General features: G+C 39.3%; 1 protein-coding gene across 2 annotated transcripts in view; it reads right to left on the minus strand.

Moving 5' to 3' along the window:
- MED13L (mediator complex subunit 13L) overlaps positions 1 to 20,700 on the minus strand; it is a 238,747-nt gene that overhangs the window by 31,792 nt on the left and 186,255 nt on the right. Inside the window, exons 8-16 of one of the 2 annotated variants that reach the window (XM_058656914.1) lie at positions 20,205 to 20,370; positions 18,213 to 18,317; positions 12,668 to 13,396; positions 11,700 to 11,925; positions 10,633 to 10,738; positions 10,193 to 10,317; positions 7,194 to 7,293; positions 3,026 to 3,243; positions 2,499 to 2,704 (exon numbers count right to left, since the gene is read on the minus strand). In XM_058656914.1, coding sequence (XP_058512897.1) covers positions 2,499 to 2,704; positions 3,026 to 3,243; positions 7,194 to 7,293; positions 10,193 to 10,317; positions 10,633 to 10,738; positions 11,700 to 11,925; positions 12,668 to 13,396; positions 18,213 to 18,317; positions 20,205 to 20,370 — 1,981 coding nt within the window. Of the gene's footprint in view, positions 1 to 2,498; positions 2,705 to 3,025; positions 3,247 to 7,193; positions 7,294 to 10,192; positions 10,318 to 10,632; positions 10,739 to 11,699; positions 11,926 to 12,667; positions 13,397 to 18,212; positions 18,318 to 20,204; positions 20,371 to 20,700 lie in introns of both variants that reach the window. The other variant, XM_058656913.1, reaches the window with a different exon arrangement.

Here is a 20,700-nt window from a genome sequence, read left to right on the forward strand (position 1 = left end):
TCCCTGGGATCAGCAGTGTTATATTACGCATTTTCTCCCAACCAAAGACTTTTTGGGGTGACCAAATAGAAGACATCACCATAGAAGACAAAAAACAATATGTGCAACATGCTGCCATTCTATTCTTATCAAACCTTTTCTTGAAATACATTCTTATACATATCAAACAATGTATGAGCCCATTCTTGCCACCTAGGAAGTATCAAGAAAAAAAGATGTGATGACCCTTCAATGAATTATATGTTCATTCAATTATATTTTCAAAATGCTTGCTCAAATGATTTCTTGTGATTATTAAGCAAAAATGTCTTAAGATCCAAACTAGATACTATAAAGAAATGTTATCTCTGAATACAGATAAAAAGTAAACTAGAAAGCCTGATTCACAATCACTAGTCTTTCAGAGAAAATAATTACACAAAACAAGTATGTAAAAATGACCTTTACTTTAACTGAACTCCCTATACATTTACCTGCCCAAGAAAATCCTAAAATTCTTATGCAGCTGAGATCAGAGAAGTATGACTATTACCTGAAAACCTAAAGAATTAAATTGCTCTCTAGATAAATGACCTAAGTATCCATGCTACAAGCTAGATAGTCAACAAAGACAAAAAAGAAGTTAGTTCATAAGTAAATGCAGCAGACATCACACGAGTGACTGCAGGTGTGGCAAATACGACAAAAATGCAGAGGAATGGAGACTGAAGACCATATCAGCAGGACCAGAAGGAATCTACAAGTATATGGTCCAATCCAGTAGCCATTAGGCCCATGCACTAAGCTTAAGTAAAACGAAAGCTTCAGTCTTGGTCTCACCGCCCACATTTCAGGTGATCCAAAATGACAACATGAGGCTAGTGCTGACCATTCTGGACAGCACAGATAAAATACCTCCTTCATCACTGTAAGTGAGATGGATACAGAGGATCTTTAAAATGGCAGATGCGCTAGATCTAAATAACCATCTACTGTACTTGAACCAGCAAATACCAAGACTTACATGCGACCTTCCACAGGAACCTATGAACGCATCAGAAGGTTTCCTGATCTGGATGCATCTTTTACTTGCAACTGTTGACTACCAATTTCACCCCTGCGTGTCGAGCTGTTCTCTAGCTGTGTCCTGGTATCTAGTTAAATAAGCTAGAGCTCAAGTGGATCTCTAGCATTACTAGACAAGCCAGGAAACCTGGATGATTCTGGGCATTCTCTTTCACGCTGCTGGAGAGCTGTTGTTCCCACAGCCATTAGTGGTTAAAGCCTTTGAAAAGTCTTGTGAGTTTAAGACTCAGGTAAAATGACCACACAAAATTTAAGAAAGCAGCAACTTAATACAGTAATTCTGTGACTGTAGCTTCCTGTGTAAGGTCTTGTCTGTTACAGTTCTTCATTCTAACACAAAATATACAAGCATGATGACTGATGATGACAGTGAAGTTGATTCCAGCAAGATGGTTTTATATTAGGTTGCAAACATGTGGTTCACAGACTGGGTCTGGACCACAGATCTGTTATCAGTTTCTTCAGTTGAACTTACCTTTGTATCACCTATCAACATTTTTATTAAATTTACATATCCAGATTTCCACTCACTCAAAACCAGGAAGTTTTGATCACGCTAACACTATTACTCCTGCTTGACAACACTCTGCAACTGAATGGCAAACGTCCCTCCCCTCGGGGCAATGAACCCCCTCATGTTTACTGCCCCATGATGCCAAAGAGCAACAGCAGTGCCAAGTCTTTTTGTGCTCACTCGGCCCATTTCATCTATACTTTCCCATGCTGTACACTGTGTCAGTATTCTGTGGCCACTTTCTTACGTGGCATGGAGTTAGTGACAGAAATGATCTAGGTTAACATTCCATTTTAAACCATAACTTCAGGGGCGGACATTCGGTAGAGCAGGTAAGCACTTCTCAGAATGCTTATATTCCATACCGGTATGTCTCCAGTCCCATGCTGCATTCCAGCTTCCTGATAATGCAAGGCCCTTGCAGACAACAAACAAGATCTCAACTACATCCCTGGGATCCCTGCTAGCCATAAGGCAGACCTGGACTGAGCTCCTGGCTCCTCACTTCAGTCTGTCCCAGCCCTAGCTGTTGCAGGCATTTGAGGAGTACCTGAGTAAGTAGTGAGAAACCCTTACTCTGTATCTTTCTGCCTCTTAAGCAACCTTTTTTTCAAAACTCACTTAAAATTAAATTTTTTACCACTACTAACAAAAGAACATTACTAACCTCATCTAATCTATTGATGCTATGACAAACATCAATTTAGCATGAACATAATGGTGCTCTACACAAATGACCTCAATTTTCCCCAATTTGGGGGGGTTAGAAATTTCTATTTTCAATATAAAATAATGTATGCAAAAGTATGAATAGTGAATAAAAGAGCTTCAAATGATATGTTACCGTTTAATTTTTAACAATTAGGTCCCTGGTTAAGGGTAAAAATGCTATCAAATAGAACAAGTAACTGAAACATACTTGTAGCCATCTCTAATGAAAGTGGCTGTAGGGGGCATGGGCAGTTGTTCAATTTTAGGAGGAATCGCCCACGAAGGCCGAAACAGACAGGCATCAGGTATCTTCAGAGGTAGGAGGCAATGGCTCGGCAACATCTTCAGTGGAGCAAACATGGAGGACCCCACAAAAGGTTGAAATTGTGGAACTTTGTACACATAAGAAAAATCCTGTGGTAACAAAGCTGGGTTAGTACCGATGGTCATCAACTATGCAGGACACAAAATTACACAGGAGCTACAATGAAACAGCAGCCAAAATAACTGCTACTCAGTATTTCTCTTATCATAGCAATAGAAAAATGATAGTATCAACTATTTCAGTTAATTAAAAGACAATACAACCAATATACCAAATGATATACCTCATGCTCCAAATGAAAGGATCCTCTAAGTGCATGTAGATATGGTACAGCACATAGATAAAACCAGTCAGAATCAACCTGAAAGCCACTGGGCCTTAGGAAAGATCATCTACTGACAGCTAGTTACCTTTATTTCCTCTGGCTTGGGACTGCCTAGACCATCTTCCACTTCCATTTTAAATTCTGTCAGTTGTGTTGAGGCAATACTGACCATTGGGCTCTCCATCATGCCTAATGCTGTTACTGTCTCAGAGCTGATCCCATCTTTATAATTCATCACAGGAGAGAACGCAGGATGCTGTTCCAGAGATGGAGGAGTGGGAAACATCCTTTGTAAGTCTGCAACTGCTAAAGAAAACCACAAAATCTTTTAAAAGGCAAGACTTCCAAAACATCCTAGTTCATAGCTAGGGACCTAATGTGGCACCAAAAGCAATGCTAAGTGAATGGCCACAGTGACTACACAACAGAATATTAACAAGGGAAGTGTCATCCATTCCAGGAATTTTACCACCATTCTCTTAATGCTTCATAATTTGGCTTCACAGTAAGTGAAGAGTCAACATAACACACATTTTCTTCACAAAATTGTGAAATATAAGATAATGAATCGGGTGAAAACCGAAAGCAATACATGCAATAACCCCATTAAAAGTTCTTTCCCTAAGTATAGATGAAATATGAGGGAAAATGAAAGTTGTTTAGAACCATAATAGTGGCCTATTTATCACAGGATTACTGAGTACAGTTGGGAAGTTTCAAACTCTTTACAGACTGACATAAAGTAAAACTTCATACCTAACAAAAGGCGTTTTACTGAAAATGACTTATAAGGAAATGCAAATATTTTAGTAAGTACTAAAACCAGTTATGCCTGATCCTTTTATTAAAAATCACCATATACCTTAGGTATTCATGATCTATAATAATGATTCACTAAGGCACTAAGCCTTAAAAAGCAGAAGCATATATAAAATTTGGCCACCAGAGGGTACGCTGTTCACCAAATTAGTGAGTTTGGAGCCACAAGTTCACAATCAGCAATTTAGAAAGTCATTTAATATTCCCACTTCTTACACAATCACTCTTTCTAGCAACTTTAGCATTACACTGGGCAAATAGTAACCTATAAACAGAACAAGATCTGACTTCTGGCTCCTATCAAAAATTAATGCTAAAAAATTGTTCCATGTTTTGTCTGTGCTACAGTGTAAACAGGACCAAGTAATGAATGCAGAAGGGCAGATACCCCGACACAGACACTTAAGCACTAGTCCTATTAGCAAAAATTCTTAAGGAAGACTTTCAGCCTCTCTAGTTTCAATTTCCTCAACTGCAAATGGGAATAATATCTAAGTCACAATGAGATGGCATGCACAGAGAAGTAACCATTTTGCCACATACATCTGGACAGTAAGTGATGAAATCAGCAACAAATCAGCCCACACTCCTAAATTTGGTTTCACTGCACCGAACTGCCGTTAAGTTACAGGGAATTTCTGAAAAGAACTGACTTTAAAGAAATTTTGAATTGATCAAGGTGAATTAGACTCAAAGTGGGTAAGGCAAAGTGAAGCTGGAGGCCCAAAGAAGCACTTGGTCCACCAAAACAGAAGAAGCAATTTCCTTCTCAGAGAATCACTACAATGGGTTGACGATAGTTGGAGAACTGGCTGGAGCCACGCCGCCCTGCCAGCTGCACTCAGCATGTTCCTCTGTCCTTCTCATTCAGGATGTGCTGCAACAGCTCAGGCCCATGAGGCCAGTAGGCTCCTCTGGCACTGACTTCCTGTGCCTTATTTCAAATGTATTAATTTCTACAATGTACATTTTATCACTGAGTACTGAATAGCTTCTTTTTAAATAAAAAGGAGGGGTGGTCATTTGCACTAGCAAGTAAGATATCATCTGGGATGCCTGCATGCCACACTGGAGTAGACAGGCTCACATCTCAGATCCAACTTCTGACTGCAGCTTAGGGACTAGCACTGCGGAAGGCAGCAGGTGATGGCTGAATACAACTCAGCTCCTAGCGCCTCTGAAGGCAAAACTGAACTGAGTTCTGGCTCCTCGAGCAGCGCAGCCTCAGCCCTTGCAGCTGCAAGCATTTGCTGAATGAACTCTCTTGCACACTATTTTCTCTCTTCCTTTCAAATAAAATATTATTTTTTAAAAAGGCAACAAGGAGAAAATACACAGTAAACAACATAGTGCACCTTACTAGCACGACACTAACAAGCCAGGTATTTCCAGTAAACAACATTGTACAAGTTATCAGACATTGTGACATTTCGCACCACTTGTCTCAATTCGTATCAATGAGCACAATGGCTTAACTAAATGAAAACAGAGGATGCAACATCACTCATCTGACCTTCTCCACTGATATTTTACTATTTTTTCTGTTAATCTGTGAAGTTCCATGTTTGTAAAATTCTGCAGTGCAGAGTAATAAAAAAAAAAAAAAAAGAAAAATGTTTAATTAGCAAAACTACAGCAACTGGCTGGCTATCATCATTCATTTTCATCCACGCCATGCTTGAGAAAGCTTTGCATATTTTACAAAGCTATGGACCCACTAAAGCTGTCAAAATCCAATCTCTGTATACTTCCCACTTCCACACTGGAGTAAATCAGCACTACATTTATAGGTTCATAAAACTTTTTGACTCATCCCTATGACATGGTGGTTTTTCCCCTCAATTTGTTCTCATTACCAGCTGAAGTTAATGAGAAGGTATTAAAGAATGATTTGCAAAGGAATCCTGTTTCTACTTCAGCATACTCACTGCAGCTACCCAACCTTTCTGTCCTCTTCTAGAATAATATAGTTTTACTCCTGGCAAAGTAAAAAAAAAAAAAGGATTTTTTGTTTTTGTTTAAGGGTTTGCGTCTTTTTGTCAGTACACGTAAGAAATCTAGCTTATTTTAAAAGAAACACAAAATCTTTAGTAAGAATCTCAAGAAAAACCACAGAAAACAAACATTCATTAAACAAGGCAGGCTTGGTTGGTTCAACAAGCGGATCTTCCACCTGGCAGTGTTTGCATGCCACATGGGTGTCAGTTCTAGTCCTGGGTGATCCACTTCCAACCCAGCTTCCTACTTATGGCTGCTTATGTTGGAAAGGGAGCGGATGGCCCAAGTCCTTGGGTCTCTGTACCCATGTGGGAGACCCAGAAGAGGCTCCTGGCTCCCAGTTTCAGAACAATTCAGCTCCAGCCTTTGTGGCCATTTAGGCAGTAAACCAGCACATGGAAGACCCCTTTTCTCTCTATAAAATCTGCCTTTCAAAGAAAAAAAAAATAATAAATGTTTAGAAAGGATATTCATTATAAATATATTATACATCTTGTTTCTAATGATTTATACTTATATTCCTATATGTAAAAATACATAAATTTGTTTTTTCCCTTCACTGTTACCACAAGCACAGGTAGTTTTAATGAAAAGAAAGGTCTCAGGTATATCAACATGGTATCTGAAAAAGCAAATTCAGATGGAAAAAAAATCACATTTTCGGATATTGTAATATGGAAAGAAATTCAGGAGACTCTCAGTTTAACTTTGCATTATACATTTTTAAGTGAATTGAATTTACAAAATTACAAACAATGGGCCCAGTGCTACGGCTCCATTAGCTCATCTTCCCCTTGCAAGTGCCAGGATCCCACATGGAATGCTGGTGAGTGTCCTGGCTGCTCCACTTTCCATCCAACTCCCTGCTTGTGGCCCGGAAAAGCAGGGTAGGATGGTTCAAAGTCTTGGAACCCTGTGCCACATGGGAGACCCAGAGGAAACTCCTGGCTTTGGTTTGGCTCAACTCTAGCCACTGCAGCCACTTGGGGAGTGAACCAGCATAAAGAAGATCTTTCCTTCTGTCTCTCCTTCTCTCTGTAGATCTGCATTTCCAGTAAAAATAAATAAATCTTTTAAAAGAAAATAAAGTGAAGCACTTTTACATATGTCTTGGAGTGGATTATCACTGTAAAATCGTTTGTGCATATTTATCTTATCAAGGAAGCACTATGGAAAAAAAAAACCTTATTTTGCACATCCTAACTACATAAAATCTCATTCTTAATTTGGAAACATAAGAAAATAAATCTAAATTAAGATGGTTTCTGCATATAATTAGCTGCCTGCCAACCTGGGAATATCAACTTAGGCAAGTGTTAATTCATAGCTAGAATTTTGTCACCAGGGATACAAAGGATGAGGACTTCAAGACAAAGCACCAACTGACACAAGAACATTAGATGTAAGGGCGGGCAGTGTGGATTTCCTTCACTTACTTGGTGGGTAAGGAACAGCTGCTCTTCCATCCTTCCCCAGAGGTCGGTCTTCTGTCCCAACCGCAGGCATTTTAGATGAACGCAGTGCAGGTGATACAGCCTAAGAAGAGATTCCTCTCAATAAAACAGAGTGACATATCTGCATGCAAACAGAGCAGTACTGGAACCCTGCTAAATGCATCTCTACTGATAATTTAAAGGACAGTATTTACAAGGTAAACTTTAGAAAAACCAGAAGATACTGGAACAAAGATGATGCTTATCAGTTTACCAAGAGAAGCCTCAATGTGTCTATCTTTCTCAGATCTTTTGTGGAAACAAAATAAAGCTGGCAGAGCTTAAGCAAATGTTCCTTCTCAGATCATTAGAAAAGTATTTTCAAGGAAATGATGACTCCATTAAGGTGGAATTTTTAGCAGTTAATGGCCAACCAACTGGTCTGGTTTTCCTCCTGTTCGCAAACAGGCAGCTGGAGAAGGGGGAAAGCCCTTCAAAGCCCTGCATTATTGTTTCTTGCCACAACAAGTCACGCATTTTCTCTGCCTACTTCAACAGTTAGTGTTGAGCTTCACAAACATGCAGAAACAGTATTTCACACACCAAGTACCTTACTAAGCAAGTGTAACTTTCAGAATAATTAATGACGAACAAAACGTAGTAAAACAAAGGGGAAAAAAAGGATTCTTACAAACAGAAAGCTTTCAAGAAGTAGATTTCTACTCATTAGTATAACAGAGGTAGAAACGTGAGATTAAAATTTGGCCAACAGTCTTCTAATTCCAATTACTGGAAAGATGAACTTATAACAGATTCTAAGGTAAATTGCTCATGTGATTAAATGCCAGATTAGAAATCCGAGTAAAGCAGAAATACATGTTTCACAGAAACAAAAATCTGATTTAAAGATGCCCAACATTCCTTTGTACATTAACAGTACTAAAAATATATTCCAAAAAATTGCTCATTTCTTAAGTCTAATACCAATCCAAAGCTTATTAGGGAACCAACTCAATGGTTCAGGGTCTACACAAGGACCATTGTGAATGGTGGCCACAACTACCATGCCATTCTTCTTCCTTTCCCAATTCCACTTCTTTGATTTGTGATTCCTTTTCTTTTCATCCTTAACTGATGCCAACCAGTGCTCAGCTTCGGAGAGGAAATCAATTAAAAAGTGTCATTTTTTTCTAACTGGAGTTTTTTTACACTGCTGTGTCCTTTCTCACAGGTACTAGCAAAACTCAAGCCCTGGTATTCCAATCCAACCAAAAATTATCAAACAGGACCCTTCTGTGTATCAGACTAATCAAACACACTTCTATCAGTTCAGGGCACATTCCGTAGCACTGGGAGAAACACGGTAGTAATACACTTGAAGTCCAATAAAACATTTCCTAACTCAATCTCTTTCTACCTACCATCACATCACTAAACAGAGCAAAGGTTTTTCATTATCCCCAATCTAGTTCATTCTTGGTGCTTGTAAGGCCTCGCTGGGGTGTGTGAGGGGCAGCCAAGAAGGAGGTTCAGTCAGGTGGCTGATAAAAGCCAGGATGCAAGTGTGCAGCCACTCCTCAGCTGAGCAGCGAGGCATGGATTGACCAAGCTTGAACCTATACTACTCCACAGCACCAATTAGACAGCCTTGCAGTGCTTAATCAAGTACACACACACCCCAATGTCTCTTCCTCCCACTAACTGACCCCAATTTTTCCACATTTCAAGTCAAATTCAATCTTTCAAGGCCAATATAATCACATCATTATCTAAGCACCTACAATTAGAATGGTACATAATACCCACTAGTTGGACAGATTTTATTCAAAGTCAGAACTAGCCTTAGAAATTGATCCTTACTTAATCCTCAAGTCTTAAACACTACTTCTTTGCACTTGAATGTCTGACATCTTTAGATTCTGGCCCGTCTCTGGGTCCACAGCAGTAAGTACTGCCATTTTACTTATATGTCATTTCTCCTTAAGTCTTTGAGCACCTCAAATGGTAGAAGAGTGGTGATTTCATTCCATTTGTAACTTTTTTGATTAGACTCAGTACCTGGCACAAAGGAATTGATTACCATGTGATTCACAATTCATGCAGATGAACGGATGGGGAGGTAGACTGAAGGAAAACACCTGAGTGGTCTATCTTATACCTCTCAAGCTCCTCCAAGAAGACAAGCACTCAGCTAGAATATTCAGACCATCTTCCAACAACTTTAGTTCTACCTGGCACACTAATCACACGACACCTTACATGATTTAAACTCTGTGTGTACAAATTCTGCTTTCCTACCACAATACCATGACACTCAAAAGCAAGGACTATACTTGCATATTTCTCAAAGTACAGGAGCAGGCAATGTGGTACAGCCAGACAGGCTGCTACTTGGGGTGTCAGCATCCCCTATCAGCTGAGTTCTAAGGCCTTCAGTTCCGCTGCAGGTTCCTGGTGTTACCGCTTGGGAGGCAGTGGGTGACTCTCCCAGGGAGTTCTAGGCTACTGGCACTAGCAAGGCATTTGGGAAATGAACCAACAGATGGAAGATATCTCTCTGCTTCCCCTAAGTTGCCCTGAATTTCAAGTAAATGAGAATAATTAAAACAACAAAAAAGGAAACAGCCCCAAACTTTAAAAATAGTAGACTAATATTCTGGCTTATTAAAAGAACAAAAACTTTTGTGGCAGTATTTTTAAAATTCTGAATAAGGGGATTGATTATATGTTTTGATTACCCTCAATATTTACAAGGATTAAAATAAATGTGAAAGATTATAATATTTACAACTGGAATAACACTAATGAAGACTTGTCAACCAAAAAATCGCCAGAAGAGTCAGACAGGACACTAACTTTGTGACTACTTTCCAAAGCACACAAATGTGTCTGAAGTACATTCAAAGCCTGAAATCCCCAAGGTCAGCAGGCTAAACTAGAAAGAAACACAGACACCAACAGAAAGAGCAAAATATCCGGACGTGTGGCTGTGGCCGACTCACCCCAAGTTCCTCGTCATCAGAATTATCAAAGATGTTGTCTAAATCATGAAGGGAAGGTGCCAAATCTGTCACCTGTGTAAGGCTACTGGAGCCAGCTCTGCCAGCAGCGTTATCCTGCCGGACATCTGTAAGAAAGGAAGCAAAGAACCAGAGTAAGCAGCTTTTTTGGGTGGGAGGGAGGGAGGTGGGGGGGGGGGGGACACGGATCTCAACGAACAAGACCTGCCTGAGAATGTTTTCTCTATGGTTTCATGTTAGATTTTGACAATTATTTCCAAATATGTCTGTTTTGAAAGGAACTGAAAAACTATGAAAAATATACTATAGATGAAGTCAAATTATTGTTATGGCAGTAAGAATATAATTTTTAAATAGAGAAGCATCTCCCTTGCATTTTACTTTAGCAACAATCCAAGTGAGCAAATAACCATTGTACACACCTGTTTTAGTAGCAGAACTGAAAATAGACATGGCATTTTTCCCATCAGGCACCGGCGTGGAATGACCTGGTGTAGTGACATCCTTGGTACCAAATCCATCCTCTGACTGTATAATAAATTCAGCCAAACAAAGCACATGAACACCAACCCAAAGTGTGGAATATGAGGGAGAACACAAAGAATTAGAGGGCAGAATGGAACTTGTTATGAGCACAAGTATGATAAACCATGGTCTATGCAACCAAAGGGAATCAAAGGTATGTTCTTTCTCCAGATATTCAACAGAACCGAGAACTCCCCCTCTTTCCTCTCAATCCTATGGGGTATGCTGAGAGAATCAGTGTTTGACATTTCAACGGTACTGGCGGCATTTGATTAAGACTGGCCACGGTGTTCAAAGCTGCCTTTAATAACATGGTAGTGGCTGAATTGCAGATATCGACAAATGTCTGCAAAGAAATCTGAAAAGCATTACCCTAAACTATATTGGTCCCTTAAAATTTTTCCTCTTATTTTCTGGAATATTTCTTTCAATGGCTCAATAGTTCAGAACTTCAAAATTTAAAGGCAAAGACAGCAGACACCCAGTACTCACTTTGATGACAGCAGAACAAGTAAAATAATACTAACAATCTATGGGTAGTACAGATATCCAGAGAATATAGAGGAACAGCGCTCGATACAGTAAGTATAACAGGCGCTCAATAAATTGTACACATTGTAGTCAACATTTTTCCTTTACTTTTTGAATCTTTTGGAATAATATTTAAAAAAATAAGCGGGAGCATAGGCCAACAAGAATTAGCATATGAGAGGAAACATGCACTGTACAAGCTATAGCCTGGAAAATATGAGGCTTCCTTTATGTTCGGCTGACTTTTAAACAAAGGTGAGCCATGACATAAAAAGGAACAATACGCTGTTGGATACAATAGTACCAGGAGCATGAGTATGGGGACAGAGCAATCAGGCAAGACTATCTCAAACACTCTGCTTCAAAATCTCCCTAAATATGGTACTGACAAAGATAGACCCACACCGTGCAGGAAGCTCTGTGTTAAGTGTACCTTATTCTTCTTCAAAGAATCTTTCTCTGCCCCTTGTTTGCATTTCTTATTTGCTGTGAAAATGTACTTTATGTCACCATCCTCGAAGGTATACGGGTCATTGGCTTCTCCCGGGCCATCTCCAGGTTGTTGTGAGAGAGGCAATGGGTCGGGGAAGTGGAGCGGCTGAATCTGAGGCTGCTTCTCTCGCCAGATTTTGAACCGTTTGTTCGGCTGTGCTAAGAGTCTGAAAGGAAAAACATGTGATAACCGAAACAAGGCAAAACAATATTTCCAATGAAATGCAACATTGATGATTTAAAGCACCTGTTAGGGGGAAACTAAATTTTACAGAAAAATTTTCTTTACATTAAATTTGTGAATATATAAAACTGAATGGGCTCTGTCAAGAATATATGATTTTGTGTCTGATTTCAAGGATTCCCCTTTCTCAGCACCACCTGCCTAGGTTCATCTGTGGCTCTTAATAACTGCATGACCCAAGTCCCTGAGGTACAGAATTCACATAGCAACACAGTTATAGTGAGGACTCAATAAATTAGATATAGGTAACAAATGGCTCAAAAGCAGTATAAGTATTAATAAACATAAACATTAGTAAATATAAACAAACATAAATTGTACAAACATCACAACAAACTGCCTGAATGCAGGCAAACTACCTTCCTCATGGAGCAAACTGTGAGGTTTCTTAAAGCTATGCTCTTTGACTAATAGAAGGTCTAAAACACACTAATACATAGTAAACATCCAAATGTCACAATGGGACTTTATATGTCAGAGTGTTTAAATGATGCCATGTGTGCTAAACCTCATAACAAACAGAGAAGGCATTTGATTTCTATATGTGTAAACTGGAATGAGGAAGAAACCCTGCTTTCATTTTGAGTCTGACAGTATGGCAGGCACGATCAGGAGGAGGCCTCGTTCGCAGGGAGGACAGGTGGGTGCTGGGGTAGTCACCTTACCTTTGCAATGCAGTACTCTCTGAGTTCACCTCCATTTTGGCATCACATCTCTCACCCTGGAGCTCTGGAGGCCTAAACTCAACATCATCACTGGAAGGGAGACGAAAACTATGCCACCACTTCTCTGATGACTCCGGGTTCGAGGACCTGACCCCACAATACAAGGCTGTCTCGCTGACCTCTGTCATCAGAGGCAGTCTTTGGCCTACGAGGACAGTTCTGTCATCCAGAGTGGACAGCTGCTGCAGTTCCAGACCACTTCCATAGAGGGCTGAGTTCACAGGAACAGACGGTGGGTCCAAACTCTCCGTTTCCTGACCTCTTGGCTGAGGGCTAAGTGTTGGTGGCAACGGGGAAATAGGGGAATGAGGTGAATCCATAGGATTCAGATTCATTTGCTTGCTTGTATTTCTGGAAGGCACGGCCATTTGCTTATCATACTTTCTACTGCTGGACACCTCTAGGGAGGAGTCTACTCCTGCCAACCCTAGCTTCTGTCCTGCTGTATCCTGCTCCATGCATAACTCTTCAGCCACAGAGGGCCTGTGGTGAAATGGGATCAATGGTCTCTTTTGTAATTTGTCTCCTTTTTCCTGTCTTTCCATTGTTTTGTGCTTTGAAGAAGCAGGAGGTGGTAAAGATGAAGATGATGATGGTCCTGCATTGAACCCTGGTTGAGATATCGTGGGAGTTCGATTGGGTCCTGTTGCACGTTTTAAAAGTTTATGCCTAAAATTACAGTTAAAACCAAGTCAAAAAACAAATAAATATCACTATATACCACTATAGCATAACAAAAAAATGATCTCTAAGATACGTTTTACAACTAAAGAGCTCTGGATTTTAAATATATATACACATATATAAATGACAGAAAGCTGCAATCCACTCTGCGGGAAAAAAGAGTCAATCACATACATTTCAACAGGTAAGAAATAGACCTAGCAAGAAACAGAAATGAATCCATTCCTAACTGCTATAACATTACTAATTGGAAAAGAAATTAACATCATTCAATTTGGGGAGGGCTTCAGCTAAGGCATTCATAATGCATCTTCAGATCAAGACAGTAGAATCATGAGATCACCTTTCAGGAAAAAAGCAGAAAATTTCCAACTTCTATTTTACAACAATCAAATACAGAATGTTTCTAATGGCTTGTAGTCTTGAAAACTAGAAATAAATAAATAAATATGTGCATAACTCTCCCCCTGGAGTGTGAACTACAATGGTAAGGGTCAATCATAAGAACATTTAGCAGGATAAATGTACTAGAAACTTGATATGCCACTGTATCCAAGGACAGATGACAGCTTTGGATCTTTTTTTTTTTTAAAGATTTATTTATTTTTATTACAAAGTCAGATATACAGAGAGGAGGAGAGACAGAGAGGAAGATCTTCCGTCCGATGATTCACTCCCCAAGTGACCGTAATGGCCAAAGCTGTGCCGATCCAAAGCCAGGAGCCAGGAACTTCCTCCAGGTCTCCCACACGGGTGCAGGATCCCAAAGCATCGGGCCATCCTCGATTGCTTTCCCAGGTCACAAGCAGGGAGCTGGATGGGAAGCGGAGCTGCTGGAATTAGAACCGGTGCCCATATGGGATCCTGGCGTGTTCAAGGCAAGGACTTTAGCTGCTAGGCCACGCTGCCGGGCCGACAGCTTTGGATCTTACAGATGCACATTAAAACTCAGAGAAAAATAAACGGGCTATGAGCTAACATTCACACACACACGCATGCACGTGCACACACACCTGAGCCCATTGAACAAGAACACCAAGTCTTCTCAGACATTAACATGCTTCTTGGCAAGAACAGGTGTGAGAAATGGCTCAGTAAGAGCCCACCAGATGATGCCAAGGTTTAATCTGTGCCACCAAGTTATACAGCAGGCTAGTCAGTGCCTCCCAATATATAAATCATTCCTAGATAAAAATGGAAGCTCTTCTGCAGTGAAGCAGTAACTCTCCAAGGCCACTAGGGTGGCATTAAATTACTACTTCATTGCATTGAATGATGCCCTAGTGGGCAGTAAAAGGAATTTGTGGGGCATAATGGGGTGTTTAGTGGGACACCAGGATGGCTGCCCTATTCTATGAGGCCACTGAACAGTGTGAAGAGTGAACCACTCCCTAACGGGTCTGGTGACCCTGCTGCAGATCATCTGATAACACTCTTGCTACTGTGAAATAATAAAACTTCATGACATAGAAGGTTGTGTAAGCACGAAGTTCTAGATAATATGACCAAAGGTGTGTGTTGAACCCCAGGGCATAGTACCACCAAAGCACATGAATGTTTCCTTGAAAAACATATCAACTATATCTTCCAAGGGTGTTTATTTAAACCTCAAGCTCTAGAAACCTTTTACACAATACTTTCCAACTTGGATTTTCTAGGAGGCTATTTAGTCACATTAATTCTTTGATAGATATTTTGCTGTAGCCTCTTCAATATAAACACTTTTTGCAAAATGGATAATCTGTTCACAAAGTTAGATATTTTTAATTGATATTTAATGATGCAACTACACAGACAAATGGTTAGAACAGGAATGTGCCAATAGGTAGCAGACCACTGTGGCTGATCTCTGAGCAAGAATGGAACCTGATGGGAGCAGACAGCAGGAAGAAACCAAAGCAGGGACAAGCACTGCAAAAACACATGATGGTAAAAGAATGAGGGAAGGCTGGACTAGGCTAGAATAGGTTCTTCAGAGAAAGTCACTGTAAAATACAGTGATCGGTTAGATCTAAAGAATGAGCAAAGATAAGCATATGATGGTTTCTAAGTGAGAAAATGGTGAAATGTAAGACTGCAATAATGTACTTGATTTGTAGCGAAACAGATATATCAATATCAAGGCTATTTCTTATAGCTCCCTAATACAGGACTAAAGCAAATACAAGAAACCAAATCTAGAAATAAAAATTGGAAAGTCAATGGAATGATCTCCTAGTATTCAAATAAGGAAAGGGAAGGGAAGGGAAGGGAAGGGAAGGGAAGGGAAGGGAAGGAAAGGAAAAAAGGAAAAGAAAAGGAAAGAAAAAAAGGAAAAGAAAAGGAAAGAAAAAAAGGAAAAGAAAAGGAAAGAAAAAAAGGAAAAGAAAAGGAAAGAAAAAAGGAAAAGAAAAGGAAAGGAAAGAAAAAAAGGAAAAGAAAAGGGAAAAAAAAAAAGGAAAAGAAAAAGGAAAAAAAAGACATGAAGGTGCCAGTAGTTTAAACTAGCACACAGGTTGCCTGGTTGTTGTCTCACAGTAACTTCTGAGTCAGCTTCTTACTAATGTATTGGGGAAGCAGATGTTGACTTCTGCAACTTGGATTTGGCCTGCTCTACCTCAGCTTTCTTTCAAATAAAGAAATAAATCTCAAAAAGAGTAAGAAGAAGAAGAGATTGGCAGTAATTTAGAACTGTTAAACTATCAAAACCTTTTGAGCATGACCTTTGGAGCATGTCCCACATCAGTAACCCTGGGATGGCGTCGGGTGGCTGTCTCTTATCCCAGGGTGCAGAGGAGGTTTGGAGGATGGATGCAACTTCTCCCCTTATCTGCCCCCTTTCCCCAGATACAGGAAGGAAGAGAGATAGAGATAGAGATAGAGATAGAGAGAGAGAGAGAGAGAGAGAGAGAGAGAGAGAGATGGTAGAAATAATGGTTTCACCCACTTTCCTGTAGCCCTCAACCCTTTGCACCCTAATTACCAATGTAAAAATCATCCAAAAAAAGTTGTATGTTGTTAACTGTAACTTAGAAAATAAAAAGAAGCTATTAAAGAAGAAGAAGAAAAAGAGGAAGAAGGACTTGAGAGGTTAGCATTTACAATAGCAGCTGAAGTCACCACTTGGGACATCAAAACTCTCCGACAGGCTATGTGGCTATAAAAACACCCTTGGATTCAGCACGTGATTTGAGTACTTGGTTACCTAGTACCAACAAGGGAGATCTGAATCGAGGCCCTAGCTCCTGGCTTTGTCTTAACCCAGCCTCTGCTGTAATGAACATCTGAGGGTTAGACAGAAAAACTTTCATCTCTGTCTCCCTCTTCAAATAAACACAAAGAAACAAACTGTAAAAAGTCTTGAAGATACAAAAATTTCATGAGAAAATAGGACAATATTTTCAGAGAGTAAGAGGAAATCATTTATTTACATTTAATTTCCAAAAATAATTCAAAGAAGTTCATCAAAATGTGACAAATTATTAAAAGGATCTTTATGACATATACTAATTACACATATTTAAAGAGTAAAATAAATATATGTATATAATCTGGAGCCATCAAAAAGTACAGATAAATTTTTTGCCTGCCTCCTTAACAATTTTAGCATTTTTACACTGAGAGTAGTTACCCTAAACGTTAGAACTCTCTCCTATTACCAAACTTTATGTCTATATCTAAAAGTCAAAACTTTTAGATAAGGAAAAGAGTAGAAAAATCAAGCTAAGACATTACAATTCACAGTTCTATATACTTGCTATGAGTGAACCACAGCTTAGCTGTGCACTAACTGTAACTCAGAATTCGTAGGAAGATGCTTTTTGTCACACAATTCACAATGGTCTACGGACAAAAACAGATATTCAGCTGCCACATATATCAAAGATGATATATACCAGAAATGCTCACATACTGAGAACCCTTAATGAGAACACAAAAAGCATCCTCACTGAAAATCAATCATGTGTTTTATTAGGATATTTATAACACCTCTCAACAAGAAGCTGTCTACCAAAGCCAGAGCTTGATAAAACAGAATCAATTAGGGTGTGGGTGAGAACAGAAAGATGGTATCAGAATTGTTCTGTAAGTGCACACATACAACTAAGTTTGCAGGTAATCTAAGAGGCCAGCTCTCTACCTTGATGACCATTCAAATCATACACTAAGAATTTGATACACACTATATACAGACGAGGGCCATATTCTGAACATACTTTTCACAACTAAACTTATTATAAATATTATATATTAAATATGTCTCTCCATATAATCTAATCTGCTTTTTCAGTAAAAATAATAAATCAATCTTTAAAAACAAGCCATTTGAAGTTCTGTCTGGACATCTAAATGAATGAGCAAATGGAATACCATAACTACAACAATTCAGGTTTGAGCAGCAGGTACCAAACACCTGTACTCATCATCAGAAAACAAAACAATCCATTTAATCCAAATTTGATTAACTCAAGCCAATTTGCTTTTACTGTGCATCTCTACATTAAAATTAAGAGGAAATATATAATGCCACATATTCTTGGGCTAGGGATTGATTGTCTTGTCAAACTGATGCCTTTAGTTCCGAGGCAGCTAACTGGAACAAATCTGCAGGAGTGGTTTGAAAACAGGGCCATCTGTCTAATAAATTCTTAAGATAAAATTCTATCATCTGTATAAGACTGATCCTTTTTTTTTCTATGGAGGAGGAAAAGGATTTAAAACAAAGTCAAGGAATAAGTGGTCTGTAAGGCTAGGTGAAGAGTCAACAAAAGGTGTCATCACTCTAGCCAACTACCGTTCTGCCTTTCTCAATGCCACCTACCTGGAACAGGAACAGCTAACTCTTTGGGTGGGATCCACAAAATCCCAAGTGGCAGGATTGTTAGCCGGCTCTTCTTCAAGAGTTGGAGTTGACATTTGGCTCCTCCTAAAAACGTTACAAACACAACTTATATATAAATATCAAACAACAGACTCCAAAGCTGAATACATTTTACGTATTAATGGTATCCTGCTGACACACAGTTTAGAGTAACCAAATGGAGGGAAAAAAACCTATTTGTTCCAAACATTAGACACAGGATTCAAAATATTTCTATTTAAATTTGATATACCTGGATAACAAACACAGCAATTACAAAATGCCTGTGACTGCCAAGTACTGCCTTAACACAATGGTCACCCAAGGACAAAAGTTCTACATGACAGTTAACAGTCTGCTTGGAATGCCCACATTCCAAACCAGAGCACTTGGGTGAGTCCCAGCTCTGCTCTTAGTTCCAGCTTCCTGTGAATGTACACTCTGGGAGGCAAAAGCTATCACTCAAGTAGTTCGGCAGACTCCGGCAGACTCCGTTCCCAGCTCCCGATTCCACCCAACCCAGCCATAACGATTGCAAAATTTGGGGAGTCCACCAGCAATAGAAAATCTGTATCTCTCAGTTTCTCTGCCTTCTCAATTAAAAAAAAAAAAGGATATTTTTATTAAAATGTGGAACGATGTAAATACTATATCGATGGCAGCACCCTACTGCTTATAATGTGAACCAAAAGACAAAGACAATCACTAATAACTAGTAACCAAAAGACGGTCTCTATTACTACATCATGAGAGTAAGAATACAAGGCAACATTTGTATTAGCTTATTGATTGGAGGTGTAGCTGGTGCCTCTAAGCAGTTCAATGGTGGTGGCTCTACAGGGCATTCCCTTGTTTTCTACCTCCCCTGCCTACTTGAGGGTCCCCTCTCCCTGCTCCTAAGAGGATGATCTTAAGAGGCAATGGGGTGTTAGACATGGCAGAGGGGTAAAGCTACTGATGATAATATAAGCAAAGATGGTAAATCCAAGGTAAGAAAAAGAAAATGTTGATTTGGAAATGAGGCATGGCATATAGAAGTAAAATATCCATGTCAATTGCTCTACAGCAAAGAACACTTTTTTGAGTAATACCTTTTAATTCTACAATGAGACATCTTTCTTTCTACAGTTACTTCAGATTTTATATATGCTACAGCATCAGTGATTTATTCTAGAACCAAATTCATTGGACACTAAACATTTAGTATTAATTTGCTAAGAGCTATGTCCAAACGACAGGTTTAAATCTCTATATAAAAACTTTGAATAGCAGTCACTTAAGGAACATTTAATTAATTTCTAAGGGTGGGCTATTAGCAATTATTGACAAGAATGTTCACACTGGTTCTGTTCCAGACAATCAGGACTCATTTGTCTACTTGCCATTAAGAAAACAGGAATTCATATTAAAATAAATATGAAACCATGGTTATGTTTATATAATCCTGACAAGCAGATAAGCATTTATTGACTATTGTTTATCATTACAATTTTGAAAATTGAAGTAATCACTAGCAGTTTTTTTTTCCTTAGAATCAATTTGCACTGTATTCCAACAAATACATTAAGGAAGACAGGAGAAAAGGAAAGGGAAGTTAAGGAAGTAAAACAGTGGTGTTGTGGGGGTTGGCACGGTAGCACAGCAAGCTAACCCTCCAGTGCACCCCAGCATCCCATATGGGTGCCAATTAGAGCACTGGCTGCACCCGCTTCGAGTCCAGCTCCCAGCCAAAAGCCTTGAGTTGCGTAGAACAAATATGGTTCTCCAAAATTTATAAACAGGAACACAGCAGCTAATAAAAACTAAGGTCAGTGAATAAAGTTTCCCCCTTTTATAATTGGGAAGCACTCATGAATAGCTATCCAAAAGAAAATAACATTACAATATGACTAACCCTTTCAGGTAGCAGACTGGTTACTAAACCACAATATAGACATAGCTCAGAAAACATACTTGGACTGTCTTCTGGTGAGGATGCATTCCTTCCAGACTCGATGGACCATATGATTGTGGAGTTTTTGAGGAATCTTCCCCGATCTCTTTGGACTGTGCAAAGTTATCATCCCTCCATCTTGGGAACCTAGGTGACTAGCAGCACTCTGAGTACCTCCACTCTCACCTGGGAAGCAACAACAATTTGGAAGATTGGACATTTCTGAAACAGAAACAATTCTAGTATAGAGACTTTGACATAAACATCTATTTCAGTTGAGGAAACACATATTCATGTGGTTTGGTCCCTTTCACCAGCAATAAAACTACAAAAGGCTTCCCCACTCCTTACCACCCCTGGCACATTATCTATTCTCCCTAATGCATTTAATCCAAATAATAGTCCCAAATACACATACATACATACACAGACACCCTTGATTCTCACATACGGAATGGGACATACAAGGAAGGGCTCACAATCTCAATATTAAGGATGCAAATATGCATTTAAACT

This window comes from Ochotona princeps, chromosome 29, assembly GCF_030435755.1.
Source record: "Ochotona princeps isolate mOchPri1 chromosome 29, mOchPri1.hap1, whole genome shotgun sequence".
NCBI lineage: Eukaryota > Metazoa > Chordata > Mammalia > Lagomorpha > Ochotonidae > Ochotona > Ochotona princeps.